The following is a 15,650-nucleotide window of genomic DNA, read 5'->3' as shown; positions in this document are numbered from 1 at the left end:
AGTGCATTCTATGCCCCAAATGTTCCCTACTCATAAAATCGTTGTCTATCAAGGTAAGGAACTATTCAAAAACAGAAATTTCTTTACACCTTTTTTTTTCAAGACAAGGTTTCTCTGTGCAGCCCTGGCTGTCCTGGAACTCTCTCTGTAGGCCAGGCTGGCCGCAAGCTCAGAGATCCGCCTGCCTCTGTCTTCTGAGTACTGGGAATAAAGGTGTGCAGCAGCACCCAGAGAGATAAAAGTTTATAATCCCCACTCCTCTAAAAGATGGTCTCTTATGCAGGGCTACACAGAGACCGGATCTTGAAAAACCAAGACCTCTTTTTCTTATGGGACATAGGAATAGCCAAGTAAATAAAATCCCTGCTCGCAGGACCTATACATGTTTAGCTAAAGGAGAGAGCCAAAACCAATTATGTTCTAAGTATTGCAGAAGATAGCAACAAGTGGCACAGACACTAAAAAAAAATGAACTGTAAAAGACTAAGGAAAAGGAGGAATCACTCAGATACGGCGGTAAAATTAGCATTTCTGAGATGCTGCCACTTGAGAAGGAGGCAACATCTCAGGATGTATTAGCATGCTCTGGGTAACAGAAAACAGGCCAGTACAGTGATGTGACAGAGAGGAGAGAGACACAACTAATCAGGAAATTTGGTTGATCTTGATGTGATAGGAGCCATAGGAGGGTTTTAAGCATTCAACTCATGAGACCCAACCAGAACTTTCCTCCTGGCACTTGAACGACTTGATCTCTCAGTCTCTTAAGGTCTTAATTCAAAACTCACTTCTTAGGAGGCTTGTTCCCTTGAAACCCTATCAAAAATCGTAAACTACTGCTTAAGTTTGTTTTTAGCCCTTAATCACATTTAACACACCACAGAATTTCTAACTTCATCTATTTATCATAACTGTCTAATTCATGACAGATGACCAGTATAGACCCACTAAAAGTATAAAGTGAAGGCTTAAAATCAGTTTGGGGTTCCAGTTAAGAATGAGTACTGTTTTTTGCAAAGGGCAACACTTTGGTTCACAGCTAACAACTACTTCCAAGGGATCCAAAGTCTCCACCAACCATCTGCACTCCCATGTATATACATACACACACACAGGAAACAAATACACACAACAAAAAACGTTTTTAAAAATCTATTTGATTGCTGAACACAGAAAAATACACTTATTTATATAGCAAGGCTAAATTATAAAGAAAACAAATGTAACCATCCAAGGAACCAGTAACAGGGCCATCAGAGTGCTGGGAGGTGATAGAAGGATAGCGTGGGGATTTCCCTTGAAGGTACATCTAACAGGTTAGATGAGGTCAATGTTCAGATCAGATGGAAAAAGAGATAACAGTTTCCTACGGGACAGAAAACTGGAGCAAATACAGTACCCTGAAGAAGAGGGAGGCTGTAATATTCTATTCTTCATTCCTCTGAAGTGAGAGACTTTGAAAAGTCTTAACAATGTGACAAATCAGCTGATCTATGATGAGAGCCCTAGGATACATGTTACATATAGTGCTGTCCCAGAGAGACTCTTCACTAACAAAGATAGATGCTCTGAAAACAAAAAAAAAAAAAAATCCAAAACACGAGCTGGAGACTCTACTAGAACTGTAGTGTTACCTGACAGGTCAACATCACATCAATACTTAAAAAAAGAGGATGCTAAGGATCCACGTCACATTTCACACTTTTGCAAGCCCTGCACTACCTCCGCTCTACCCACCACCACTATAAATCAACCTCTCACTCTGTTCTTCTGACGGCACACTTTAACATTGAAAATCGCGGGCTTTGGGACTCAAGCATGTACTAAGCCACAGCCCCATCACTTGTAGCTGTGTCACCTTGATCAAGTTACTGAAACCTCTCTGAGCTGTTTCCTCAGCTGTGCGATAAGGAGTAACACTCGTCCGCTTTACCTCAAGGGGACTGTGAGCGCTTTCAGACTGCGGGTAGCTGCTGCTACACCGCTAGCTGGTGGCAGCAATCACAATAATTGCTTGTGCACACCTTCTTCAGAGCAACAGATCCAACTGCGACTCCGTGACAGATAAAGCATCCAGACTGCTTTGGTTCAAGCTCTCCTACCTCGCCACCAGGCATTCCGGACGCTTTTCTAAACTCGGGCCTTAAGGGAATGAAACTCATCAAACCCAAGGGGGGGAAAAAAAACACCCAAGGCGCCACAAAGTGTGGATGAATTCCCCTCGCCTTGGTCAACTTCTCCACACGACAAGAGCGAAAGCCTCTTCCCAAGAAACCGGACTTTCTGTTCCAACCCAGTGACCGAGCGGGTCCCGAGTCCGTTATTGTGGAAAGGAGGCGCCCAGGGCTGTCAGGGAGCGGGGTACGCTTGGCCATTCGGACGGCGGCGTGAAGGCCCGGGGGCTGGGGACCGAGGGGCGACCCGGGCGAAGGGTGGGATTACCCGACTGCCGCCGTCGCCTGGATGGTCTCCGCGGCCGTCCCGGGCGAAGTCGGCGCGGGACTCGCCTCGAATGCTGCCTCGGAAGCCAGCCAGGCCCGGCGGGTAGAGTCGCCGGCTCCGCGGCGGCGACGGGGAGCCGCGACGGGCGCGCGGCGGGGACGGGGAGCCGCGACGACCCCGCTGAGGGGACGGCGAGGCCCGCCGGCCGCGAGGAGGAGACGGCGAGGCCCGGTGGCCGCGGGGCGGGGAGCGGGAGCCGCGACGGCCCCGAGGCGGGGACGGCGAGGCCCGCCGGCTGCGGTGGCCGGAGGGCGAGCGGTGGCGGCGGGAGGGGAGCCGCAGCGACGAGCAAGAGGGCGGCGGCGGTGGCGAGGGGCGGCGCGCCGGGCCTGAGGAGGAGCCGGCGGAGCGGCCGGAGCGCGAACCGCTCCCGCCGCCGTCTTTCGGCCGGTGCGAAGAGACGGAGGAGCGGGAGCCGCTGCGGTACATGGCTGCCGGGAGCGCGCCGCCGAGGCTGCAGCCGCCGCCGCCGCCGACCCCGCAGCGCGCCGCCCTCGCGGACGGAGCAGCCCCCTCCCCGCCGGCCGCCCCGCCCCCAAGGCCAGGCCGAGGGCGCCCCGGGCGGCAAGCGGTTGGAGGGCGCGGGAACGCGCCGACACACCCCCCGCAGCCCCCGCCCGCCCGGGCGCCCAGCGGCCGGACGCCGAGAGCGGCCGCGCGAGCCGGGGAGACTGGGGAGGAGCGCGGGAGCCGCGGGAGGACCGGGGACGCGCGCCCTGAGGCGCACAGGCCCCGCCTCTCGGCCAGCAAGATGGCGGCCGGCGAGCCGCCCACTCCCCCCCCGCCCGCCCGGTAACCACGTGACGCGGAGAGGCCTGGCGCGGTGGGCGGGGCCGAAGAACAGGATGAGTGGGAGGGTCAGTGTGTGTGGCCCAGGTCTGTATCTCGAGGTTGGTTCCCAGACTGCTGGAGCGTGTCTGTGGTTTTCCTGCCCTCTTCCTCTCACCTAATTTATCATACATGATTATGGTGGGGATACAAATGACACCCCCCCCTTAAGCCCTGTCAGAGGCTAGGAACCCCAACAAAGAGCACCCACTGAAGTCCTTCCCCCGTACTGCCCGATTATTTATAATTTATAGAGGTTTAAATTGAGGATGAGAAAGTGAGAGGAGGTCAAAGTGAAACTTGAGCAGATAGCAGTAAACCAGGCGTGACGGCGCATGTGTTTAATCCCAGCATTCTGGAGGCAGAGGCAGGAGGATCCCTGTGAGTTCGAGGACAGCCAGCGATGTTACACAGAGAGACCCTATCTGGAAGAAAAACAAACAAACAAACAAAAAGCAAGACATCAGTAAAATTTCCACAAGTTTTGACCAAGCACTGCGGTAAAGTTGTGATGAAGACAAAGATGACAAAATAAGGGTCAGCCAAAACATAGGAAAATAGGGGCTGGATAGATGGTCCAGGAGCTTTTTCCCCGCACCTACGTGGGGGCTCACAACCAGGTGGGACCCCAGTTCCAGAGGATCCCACCCTTCTCTGGACACTAAGCATCCAGAGGGTGCGCAGGCATTCATGCAGGCAAAACATCCATACACATAAAAAAATAATAATAAGGAAGTAAGTTGACCCAAAACAATAGCTTCACCAGCTAAACACAAATCTGAAATTTGTGTAAAAATCAGATTTCTGAGCTGGGCGGTGGTGGCACCTGTCTTTTAATCCTAACATTCAGGGGCAGAAGCAAGCAAATCTCTGAGTTCAAGGCCAGCCTAGTCTGTAGAGTTCCAGGACAGCCAGGACTACACAGAGAAACCCTGACTCAAACAAACAAACCAAAACCAAAACCAAAAATCAGATTTCTGATTTCAAAACAAAGGCAGAGCAAAGAACTTAAATTGTAAAATATTACTATTTGCTAATTTGTTTTAAAATTACTTTTAAAATATAACCAATTTACATTTATAAATGCCATATGCTTCATATTTCACAACAAAATTTTGCTTCTTTATTTTCCAGTTTTCTCTTTTTGAGACAGGGTCTCACTAGCAGCCTTAGCTGGTCTGGAATTTTCTATGTAGATAAAGCTGGTCTTGAACTCATAGAGATCTGCCTGCCTCTGCCTCCCACCTGGCCTCAGTATAAAAAGCTTACCAGCTGGATTCCCATTTATTTTATCTCATAAAATTGATAATATTTTTTAAATACACAAGTTATTTTAATGAAAAAGTCAGCCCAACACTGTCTTTATCACACTGTTCATGTAATTAGTTATTTACAAGCCCACAGAATTTAAGTAAAGGTGAGAAAACGGAAATCGCTATGACTAGTTAGTTACTTGAAGTCAATGCTTATTGTGTGTATTAGAATGCTTATTGTGTGTATTAGGGTCTTAGTTACCTGAGGCCTGTCTCATACTTGGTATATATCAGAGGACGACCTTGAACTCTTGATTCTCCTGCTTCTATGTCATAGATGCTGGGAACACAGATATGGAATACAGTTTTTAAAATCAGAATGAACATTTTTTTTTTGTCTTTGGGTTTATTTTGTTTTGTTTTTATTTTTTGAGACAGGGTTTTTCTGTATAGCCTTGGCTGTCCTGGAACTCACTCTGTAGACTAGGCTGACCTTGAACTCAGAGAGCTGCCTGCCTCTGCTTTCTGAGTGCTGGGATTAAAGACGTGTGCCACCACTGCCTGGCCAGAATTGGTACATTTTAAATCAGGGTTTGCTCTTCTAGTATTAACATTGCCTCCTCTGTCTTTTTAAAGTATTTTATAATCAAAGGGGCAAGTTTCTATAGTATATAGTCAGAAAATCTCTCCTCCTTGCCCTTCATGCCTGTCCTGTGCAGAACTGTTTCTGTGTCTTGAATGAAAGTCTTTGCAGAGCCATTCACTTTCATTTTTCAGTATTGTGAGTAGTGTCATTACAATAGTGGGAATGCCCAGCCCAGGGTCACAAAGCCTCTACCAGGCAGGAGGCACACTCCTGGGAGAGCAGGCTTTGTAATGACATCCTCATAGTCTTCCAGAGTCTCAGTCTCAAAACCAAACAAACCTTTAAACTTCATTTTGGATAACAGCTCCAGCCTTGACACCTGGTAAAATTAGGGAGTGGGCTAGACTTTGTCAATGTGGACACTTCTTCTCTTAGTGAAATGGTGGGAGAGGAAATGTACTGGGGGTTGGTCTGGTGCTCTGTGTATTCAAACGCTGATTCCTGGACCCTGAGATCTAGTTGTAGTCAGGACGAGGGCATTTTCACATATATTGATCAATATTGTGTGAACTTTGCTCCCCAATTATCTCTGACTGGTTTAAAAAAAAAAAAAAGAAAAAGCAACACAGCCTATAGCTGGATGAGAGAGAAATAGGAATAGGGACTTACATTGTCTTGGGTCTCAAGTAGGGACCATGAGAGAGATAGAGAAGAAGGAAAAAAGAAGTGGAGAAAAGATGTGGAGATTAAGAACTGACCTGATGGGGCAGAAACAGCCCAGGCAGGACCAATGGCAAGCAATTGGGTGGGAGGGGGCATGGCTGGGAACTAACAAAAGTAGCATAGAGGATTAGTATAATATCTGCCCGGTTATGGTGCCTGAAGCTTATCAATAAATCTTATAAGTCTCTGTCTCATTTATTTGGGAGCTAGAGCAGATGAATAGAAAAGCCCCACCAAGGGGCTGGAGAGTTGGCTCAGAGCACTCACTGGCTGTTTTTCCAAAGGTCCTGAGTTCAATTAACCATCTATAACGAGATCTGGTGCACCCTTCTGCCGTACAGGCACATATGCAGACAGAACACTGAATAAATAATAAATAAATGAAAGAAAGAAAGAAAGAAAGAAAGAAAGAAAGAAAGAAAGAAAGAAAGAAAAGTCCTACCAAAATATAAATAATCCTTACAGAACTGTGCAGCCTTTGAGACCTTTGCTGAAAGGCCAAAGACAATAGGAAGAATCTAACTAAAAACCTCTTTCAACTGATGTGTGTCATCAGTTCAATAAATTCTTACTGGACTTTTGATGAAAATGGCTAAAAGCCTTCACATGCCGTGGGCCCAGTTCATCTGCTGAAACTCCCATCCCTAATGTGATGATAATTAGGGTTAGAGGAAATGGTGAAGCAGGGCTCTCTCAATGTGATTGTGCCTTTTAAGAAGAGAAAAAAAAAAAAATCCTGCACTCTGCCCAAAGTTTGGCTATGAGTCTCAGCATCTGCTTTGATACCCTGCTGGATAGAGTCTTTCAGAGGCCCTCTGTGGTAGGCTCCTGTCCTGTTCCCTGTTTTCTCCCTCTTCCAATGTCTGTCCTGTTTGCCTTTCTGAATGAAGATTAAGCATCTTACCCAGGATCCTCTTTCTTGATTAGCTTCTTTAAGTGTATAGATTTTAGTATGATTATCCTATATTATATGTCTAATATCCACTTATAAGTGAGTATATACCATATGTGTCTTTCTACTTCTGGGATACCTCACTCAGGATGAGATAAGAAGAAGAAGATAGAAAGAACTGGAAGGGACAGGAGCTTCACAAGGAGAGCAACAGAATAAAAAAATCTGGGCATAGGGGTCTTTAGTGAGACTGATACTCCAAACAAGGACCATGCATCAAGATAATCTAGAACCCATGCTCAGATGTAGCCCATGGCAGCTCAGTGTCTAAGAGGGTTCCCTAGTAATGGGAACAGGGACTGTCTCTGACATGAACTCAGGGTCTGGCTCTTTGATCACCTCTGCCTGAGGGGGGAGCAGCCTTACCAGTCCACAGAAGAAGACAATGAAGCCAGTCCTGATGAGACCTGATAGACTAGGGTCAGAAGGAAGGGGAGGAGGACCTTCCTCATCAGTGGACTTGGGGAGGGGCATAGGAGAAGAAGAGGGAGGGAGGGTGGGATTGGGAGGGGATGACAGAGGAGCTACAGCTGGGCTACAAAGTGAATAAACTTTAATTAATAAAAATAAAATTAAATTTAAAAAAAGAGAAAAAGACATGGAAGCCCTTTTCTCGGCCATGTGAGGTCACAGAGAAGAGAGCCAACCACAAATGAGAAACGTAGCCTTTATGAGGTGCTGAGCTGCTGACACCTTGATGATGGGCCTCTCAGCCCCTACAACTATGAGAAATAACTGTCTGTGATTAGGAGACAGGGTCTCACTTAGCTCTGGTTGGCTTCAAACTCATTGTGTAGTGAAGATGCATGGACCCCTGATCTTTCTGCCTCTGCATCAGATGGTAGGAAACACGTCCAAGGAATCTCAAGACTTGTCCAGACCTCACCCCATTACCAACTTGATAGTAAGAAAGAGTAAAGTCATTGAAAGACTTTTCCTTAGAGAAAAAGGTACCTTCAGGACACCTTGTCTATACAGAGATGCCTAAGAAGTTGTTTTCCTGGGACATGTGTCACCACACTCAAATGCTCAGGGAGGCCAATGTGTTCACACTTGAGGGGCCTGGCTTCTGCTTGAACCAAGCTCTTGAAACCTTCCACGTGCTACTAGTTTCACAGGCACAAAGAATGTGAGGCTTGTAGGGTTGCAGAGGTTTTCACTCAAGCTCTAGAGGAAATCTGAGAAAGCAAATAATATCTGGAAGGCGTAAGCCCTTGGAGGCCGCCTCTGAGACAGCAATGTTCAAGTAAAGAGTAAGCCTCATCCGTGGCCCTAGATGTTAGAGATGCCAGAAACACGGAGCTCCTTCCAAGGAAAGCCAAAGCAGTCGGTGACAGTAAGTGGAGCCAGCTGTAGAAAGATGTCACATGGGCTACAAAAGGCAAGGCCACAGGGTCAGGGCTGCCCAAGCCCTGTGGAGCTCCTATTCATGGTATCATATGCCCTGTTGCTGAACGAAAAGCTAAGAAACCTGGTGTTTACCCTGCTGGGTTTTGATCCAGTCTTTCCTTGCTATTCCTCCCTTTTGGAATGAGAATGTTCACTCTCTGCCATTTATAATAGAAGCATACTTTTTTTTTTCTCTTTTTCAGGGGCTCACAGCTAAAAATTGGCTTTTAATATGGACTTTTGAACAACATAGGGTGTTTCGCCTGCATGAGTAGCTGAACGCCAAGTGTGTACCTGGTACCCATGGAGGCAGAAGAGGGCATCAGATCCCTTGGAATTGCAGTTACAGATGATTGTAAGCAAGCCATGTTGGGTGCTGGGAATCAAACTCGGCTCCTCTGAAAGAGCAGCCAGTGGTCTTAAGTGCTGAGCCATCTCTCCAGCTCCTTGAACAATCTTGGAACTGTTAAGATTTGGATCACTTTGGGACTAAATACAGTATTATGAAATCTCTGTAAACCTTTGGGAATTAGGGATTGAATGTTCTGATTTCAATATGAGCTGTTCCCTGTAGGTTCATGTGGTGAAAGCTTAGTCCCAGGTGATGATGCTATTCTGAGAGGTGATGGAAATGTTAGGAAGAAATGGGCTCCTAGGGGCCTGCTCTTGAAGTTTCCATCTTTATAATGTTGAACACTGGACTCTGATGGTTACACCTGACGTCAGGCGTCTCTATCTCTCTCTGTTTCCTGTCTGCCATGAGTAGCCTCGACCACCTGTTCCCAAGGCTGTTATATTCCACCTCAGAGTCAATGAAGACTGACTCCATAAGCCTAAATAAACCTTCACTCTCTTGAGTGTGGTTTACGTCAGGTATCTTTTCACAGCCACAAAATATATACACAAACTAGACATAGCCTGAGCAGACTGATAGATCCTGAGACGTGATTCTCTTTCCCTTATTATGAACATACTGAAGCTGCTACCTTCCTGGTCTCTAGAATGAATCGGGAAGTAAGGGTTGCTGTCAGTGCTGTGTCTCTCTATGAGGAAATGCAGACGTAAGTGGCCCCTAGGAACAGGAGGACTTGAGCCAAATTTTCAGTTTACAATCAAGGACCCCTCTGCCTCTACGTGCAAGATGAACAAGACAGTTGCCAACCTTCTGCTTGGGGCTATGTCTTTACTGAGAGGTGGACGCCAAGAGAGTGGGAAGATAAACACATTGGCAGTCTTTAGAGAACTGAGCCTGGGTGCTCCTCTTATGATGGAACAGATAAGAAGCGGGCCCCAAAAGCCTCACGTTTTAGCAACTTGGTTTCCAGCGGATGGATTTTGGGGAAGTGGAAGTGGTTGGATCATGCTGTCTTTGACCTAACCAGTGGGTTGCTATCTTGATAAGTTCAAAATATTACGGTCCTTTTGGGAGGCAGAGCCTAGCGGGAGGAAGTCGCTGGGGGAACTGCCTGGAAGGATGTATCTGTTGCTGGACCACTGCGTAGTCTCTCCTTTCCTCTCCTGGTTCTTTTTCTCTCTTATTCCTCCTGGCTGCCACAAGGTAAGCACTCTGATCTGTTACCCTGTTTTTAAACAAAATCCCAAAGGATCCATTTTACCAATGAAGACTTAGCAGCCAGATGCTGAGGTAAAAACCTGCTAGCTCAGAGAGGCAGAGAAAGCACCCAGCTGACCATCCTGCTTTACTGATATCCTAGGAGGAAAAAAGCCCTTTCTCCTTCTCCACGCTGTATTAAATACCCTTCACCTCAATGTCCCTTCTTCCGAGTTTTCTTATATTCACTCCTTGTCAGCTGGTTCCTTGCTTCGCCTCTTGACCTATGGTTGACTTTATTTAGCTCCTGGATCAAAGGTGTGTGCTAGGGCTGAGCCACACCACAACTATGTTGGGGACCTTCTGGCACCTTGCTGCCCCCTGAATTTTGGCATCTGGCTTGACCGGCCTACTGCCAGGATACAATAGTATCCCTGGCTGACCTGGGGCTTTTGATAAGACCATCTTCCTGTAATACCTTAAATCCTCCTCTCCCTCAGGGCTTCCTAAGTAACACTTCTGAGGAACTTCCCAAACAACCATTATTAGCACAGCTTGGTGGGCCATCCTGTGATTTCTAGTCACTTAGTAACCCCACCAAAGGCAATTACATTCCTTTTGCACTGCCTATGTAAAGGATACACTAAAAATAATAAACGGAGACTTTGATCAGAGAAACTGTCTTGGTCTTCATTTCTTGAGCCCTTGTCCCCTTTTTCATTCCCACTCCCCCATTCAGGATCTCCGGCGACAGACTTGCGGGACGGATCACAACTAGAAACAGGTTTTGCCAGCACACAATCTCGGGGCTCACAGTGCGATCAAGTATCCTGCCACACCACCACCCTCACTGCCCTGAGGCTCTATCTTGTCGCAGACCACCAGAGCAACAGAGCAAGCAGACAGCTGGCTGGAAATACCAGCCTTCTGTAAGCTTTCCCTGAGACATTTTCACAGCAATGACAAGTCTCGCACGCCTTGCTCAGTGTGTGCAATGGCAATATCCTGGTGTCACCTGGGTGCTGATAAAAAACAAGTCAAAAATTTGCCTTCCTGATAAACAGAGTGGATTTAATCCACTAAATCCTTAGTTCCCACTCAAAAAGAGCTTTGTCTGTCTTCGTTTATTTTGTTTTCATGGGAGCTGTTCTCACATTTCTATAATTTTCATAATTCTTTATGATTTTGCATGTCTGGTATGTGAGAGGTTGTATGCATGCTAAACCATGCTTGTAGGGGTCAGAGGACAACTTTATGGAGTCAGATCTTTCTTTCCACTGATACATGTATTCTGGGACTCAAACTCAGGTCATCAGGCTTTCAGAGCAGCCTCTTTACCCATTTGTGCCATCTCACCAGCCCTTATTTGTCTGTTTTTGAAAGTGTAAATGCGAGTGAGTTCTCTGCACGGAGCAGCTTCTATGGTCCACGCTTCTTACTCTGTTCCTCCTTGGTCTCACTGCTGTCATGTCTCAGGGAAGAGACAGCTCCATGCCCAGCCCACCCTCTGGTACGCCCACCACCCTTAGCAGCTGTCCCAGCTCTTGCTACTTGGGGCCGGCCAGGCGCAGATGGCGTTCATTTCCACAGCTGTGGGCTCAGCTGTACGACATATGGGTAGCATCCTGACCAGTGCCTTCAGTGGAGGAAGGTCAGAGCCTGCCCAGCCTGCCATCCAGCAGGCCCTGCCGATCCTGCCTCTCACCCCCACACACAGATGGGGCCTTGTTCCTCGGAGATCAAGCAGTTCCTGGATCAACCACTTAGAGGGACCTAACCCTATGCTTGGGCTTCAGGGAGGCCCTGAAGCAGAGCAAATATAAACCCAGTCTGAGCTCCCTACCGTGAAGAGGCCATGGACCTGCTCTTACCCTAATCCCTCACCGATAGCCTGACCAAGATGAGGTTGTTCCTGGGACTGGAAGTAAGGAGGGTAATTTCCACCCCATAGATTAACAAGAGGCGTCAATGTTCCATTAAAGAGTTTACTTTAGACCACACACACACAGACACACACAGGGTATAAATGCATAGATCATATTGCTGTATATTCTAATGCTAATTACTGGCCCCCAAGATCTGGTTGCTTCCCAGCCAGGCACATTCTCACTTAGACCTGTCCTTCTTGTGTAAACCTTGCTCTGCCTAACTTAAAGTTGGCTAATTAAAGAATGCTGAAGCTTGGGGTTTGGCAGAAGAAAAGGAGGCAGAGTTTGGGGTTCAAAGGCTGGAGTCGAGGGACGGCGAGGCAAGGAGAGAGAGGAGGAAGAGACAGAAGATGTACTAGGAGGTCGTGGCCCGATGGAGCCGACTGAGCCCGGCAAGGATGATGTATGGGTTGTGGAGCTGAGAAATAGCTGCATAACTTAGAGGGTTGAAATCTGCCCAGCTCCAGTGCTTTAAGCTTGTAAAATAAATCATAGTCTCTCTGTGTCAATTATTTTGGAGACTAGCGGGGGGCTAAAGAAAACTGCTGCTTTATTAGATAAACCCATAGATATCCAACTGGGGAGTGTGAGAGTGATAACTCTTTCTCAGGATGAACTTTTGGATTGACATCAGAGCAACAGTTAGTGACTAATACCCCCCATTTCCTGCCCTAGCTCATGTCTCTGGGATTGTCTTAATATACAGTTTGTTTAGTGACATCATGGTCCTCAGAATGAGTAAGTAGTTTAACTTGAAGCATCGTCATGTTGATCCCCACTCTTTCTCTGTCCGTGGCCTTCATCCCTGTACCTTGGAGCCCCTAATCAAATCAGGCTCTGGTTTCTGGGGCGTCTCGGTAGCATACAAGTAAGAACATAGTCACATATTTCACTTCATTAAAATTAACTTCTGCTTGTCAGAAAACATTATGAAAATTTAATGGGGGCTGAGGAGATACCTTGGTTAGTAAAGTGCTTGCTATGAAGGCATGTAGACCTATGATACACAAACCTCCCCCCAAATACACGCATGCACATGCACACATGCACCCACAGCTCCAGTAAGGCAGTGCATCCCAGTAATTCTGGGAAGTCAGAGACAAGAAATCACCAAAGACTAGCTATGCAGCCAGTCTGGGCAAATTCATGAGCTCCAGGGTTAATGAAAGACCACGTCTAAAAGAAAGAAAGACAGAAAGAGAGGGAGAGAGGCATGGAGCAGGGCATGGTGTAATTCTGTAATACCTGTAATTCCAACACTCAGGAGGCTGAGGAAGAAGGCTCTCAAGTACGAGGGCAGGTGGATTACAGGGCGAGACCCTGTAAATACAACAGAAAAAAAGAAAGAAAAAAAGAAAATGCAGTGAAAGGAGAATTATATACTCGTTGCTAAACTTGCTTTCCAGGAGGAGACAGAAACAGCGGCTACCCCCCTATCTGGGTCCAAGTGACAAACAAAGGCACAATTCTGCGAAGGTTCACTCTGGGAAACCAATGAGTTTATGGGGGGGGGCTTCCTTATAGAGCATAATTGAGGGGTTGGGTTCCTACAGGAGTGTGGGTGCTACTCCTCCTGAAATGGTAAGCACCCTGAAAGCCTTCGCCTAGGAGGGATGAGCCTCCTCTCCCTAGCCTTCCCCTACCTATATATCATAATGTCTCCTCGAGGTCACCAGCGCTTCAGGTAGAGTTGCATACAGCAGGTAGAAGGGAGCCACTGGCTGCTCAGAGGGTCTCCCGACCCCGACCCACACCCTTGTGTGGTCGTGTAAACAGTCAACGAGCCCAGTAGAGATAATCCTTTTGCAATGAACACAGCTGAACTTCTCAAGATGGCTGTTGTTTGGCTTGGAGGGCAGTCTCTCACAAAAAATGCTACACAAAAACACAAAAATAAAAAACACCCACATCAGTGCCAGGCATGGTTGTGCCTGCCTTCAGTCCCTGCACTTAAGAGCTAGAGGCAGGTGTGTTTCTGTGCATTTGAGGCCAGCCTGGTCCACGTAGTGAGTTACAGAGTAAGTGTAACTCACTATGTGAGTACAGGGTAAGCAGGGATAATGAGACCCTGTCTAAAACAAAACAACCAACCAACCAACCAAACAAACAAACAAAAAACACTCATATAATTTTACAGAAGTAGCATTTATAAACTGACTCATCTCAGAAAAGTGAATGACCACCTGTGGGACACATGGACCGTGCCACCAGGGACACTGGAAATTGTTCTGGAGTTAGAGGGGAGTTGAAAAGTGTCCAACCCCCCAAAATCTCAATCTTGAAACTGGCAGGTCGCTCCCTCCCTGCTCTGTGCCAGCATGCCCCGGGGCATGCTGTCAACCACACCTACCTCTGAAACTCTCAAAGTAGTGCCTGGAATTCCTCTCCATGCAAATGAAGCACCCGCAGCTTCTCAGCCCCGGCCAATGATATACGCCCACCCTGAAAACCTCTCCCCATCCCCAAGGTTCATATAGCCCTTGTTCACCCCCGAATAAAGTGTGCAAGCTGTTGCGCTGAATATCATCTAAAAGTTTCTGTGTCGCAGAGAGAGCTCTGAGCTAAAAGGGATGTAAACCCTTACAGGGCTATCTCAGAGAAGCCTTTCTCCTTCCAGGCACTCACTGCGTCGACTGAGATCGTGTGTACCCACCAGACCGGGTAGGCTTCATTCCTTCGGGTCCAGCGCCCTCGCGCTCTGGCGCCTGGACTTTCCGAGGGGTAGGAGGAAGCAGGACCGACAGCATCATCAGAACAGCCTTATCGGAGACCTCAGTCTCTTCCGGGGCATTCACTGCCAAATCCGGATCCTAAAGATCCACCCTCCCAGCTAAGCTCGGTTCCTTTGAGTCCAGCACCTGTGTGCATCGGTGCCTGGACGCCCCGAGGGAAGAAGCGGAAACCCCGGCTACACACCGACAACCGCTTAACCAAAGGGGCCAGCCTGAGCTCCAGAATGATTGACCCCTTCCTACAGAGCCTGTCGCTGAAGTGCCGTGGGAAGCAGTTTGGTTCTGGAAGGGCTAAGCCAGTGAAGACCAGCAGCTCTCTGAGCAAAGAACAGTCAAAGATTAAGTTCTTGTCTCTGCTGACGTCTGTGGTGCCAGGCAGCAGGAGCTTCCACATCCCAGGAACATAGTCTGGCGACCCTTCGCGGGAGGTTCTGGAACTCTCCAGGAGACAGTTCTGAAGGACTCCTGAAGGCTGACTAGACCAGGGAACCCAACGTCTCCGGACTAGGAGACTATCTGAATTGGGGTCTCTGTTGCTGTGATAAAACACGATGACCAAAAGCAACTTGCATTGGAAAGGATATATTTCAGTTCCGCACCAATCCATCACTGAGGAAAACCAGGAGAGGAACTCAAACAGGGCAGGAACATGTAGGCTTGTTCTGCAAGGCTTGCTCAGTGGCTTCTTCCTTCCTTCCTTTTTTCCTTCCTTCCTTCTTTCTCTCTCTTTCTTTTGTTCAGAGTTCTGCCTGTCTCTGCCTCCCAAGCGCTGAGATTAAAAGCATGGGCCGCTAATACCCTGCTTCACTCTGCTTTCTTAGAGCCCCCAGGACCACAATGGGCAAGAAGTGGCTCCGCCCACAGTGAACTGGCCCTCTCACGTCAATCAGCAACTGGAAACATGCCCCTACCGACTTCCTCAAAGGCCAGTCTGGTGACAGCATTTTCTCATTTCGGTTCCTCTTCCCAAATGACCCCAGGCTTGTGTCAAGTTGACACACAGCCAGCCTACAGGGATTTAGCGGTGATTGTCCTTGAGGACTTCCTCTTTCCCAGGTCTCAGCTCCCCATCAGTTTGCCTTAACTGAAGCACTGTACTCGCTGGTTTTCATCTACTTTCTGTTCTCTCTGATGTCCGTCAGAGCTCTGACAGGCCTTGTTGGAGCATCCTGGAAGATAGGTCTGATTATGCTTAGACCCTTTTG

General features: G+C 47.9%; 1 protein-coding gene, 1 long non-coding RNA gene and 1 pseudogene across 6 annotated transcripts in view; 1 reads left to right on the top strand and 2 right to left on the bottom strand.

The window, feature by feature from the left end:
- Positions 1-3,230, bottom strand: part of Znf318 (zinc finger protein 318) — a 50,212-nt gene extending 46,982 nt beyond the window's left edge. For 3 of the 5 annotated variants that reach the window (XR_009586769.1, XR_009586768.1, XM_021640153.2), the window contains exon 1: positions 2,443-3,230. Coding sequence is in view for 2 of the 5 variants with exons in the window: in XM_021640153.2 (XP_021495828.1) it covers positions 2,443-2,931 (489 nt within the window). In the remaining 3 variants the exon portion in view is untranslated. The remainder of the gene's footprint in view (positions 1-2,442) is intronic. The other 2 variants (XM_060369544.1, XM_021640152.2) reach the window with 2 other exon arrangements.
- Positions 3,231-10,964: 7,734 nt separating this feature from the next.
- Positions 10,965-11,633, top strand: LOC132648260 (coiled-coil-helix-coiled-coil-helix domain-containing protein 10, mitochondrial-like; annotated as a pseudogene).
- Positions 11,634-11,862: 229 nt separating this feature from the next.
- LOC132648225 (uncharacterized) lies at positions 11,863-14,685 on the bottom strand. The gene is made up of 3 exons (XR_009586595.1): positions 14,367-14,685; positions 13,357-13,588; positions 11,863-13,033 (listed from the first exon to the last, which is right to left on the bottom strand). It is a non-coding gene; the product is annotated as an uncharacterized LOC132648225 (long non-coding RNA).
- Positions 14,686-15,650: the final 965 nt, after the last annotated feature.

Source organism: Meriones unguiculatus, chromosome 16, assembly GCF_030254825.1.
Source record: "Meriones unguiculatus strain TT.TT164.6M chromosome 16, Bangor_MerUng_6.1, whole genome shotgun sequence".
Classification (NCBI taxonomy): Eukaryota; Metazoa; Chordata; class Mammalia; order Rodentia; family Muridae; genus Meriones; species Meriones unguiculatus.
The sequence above is the reverse complement of the archived record's forward strand: the minus strand, read 5'-3'. Positions and strand labels throughout refer to the sequence as shown.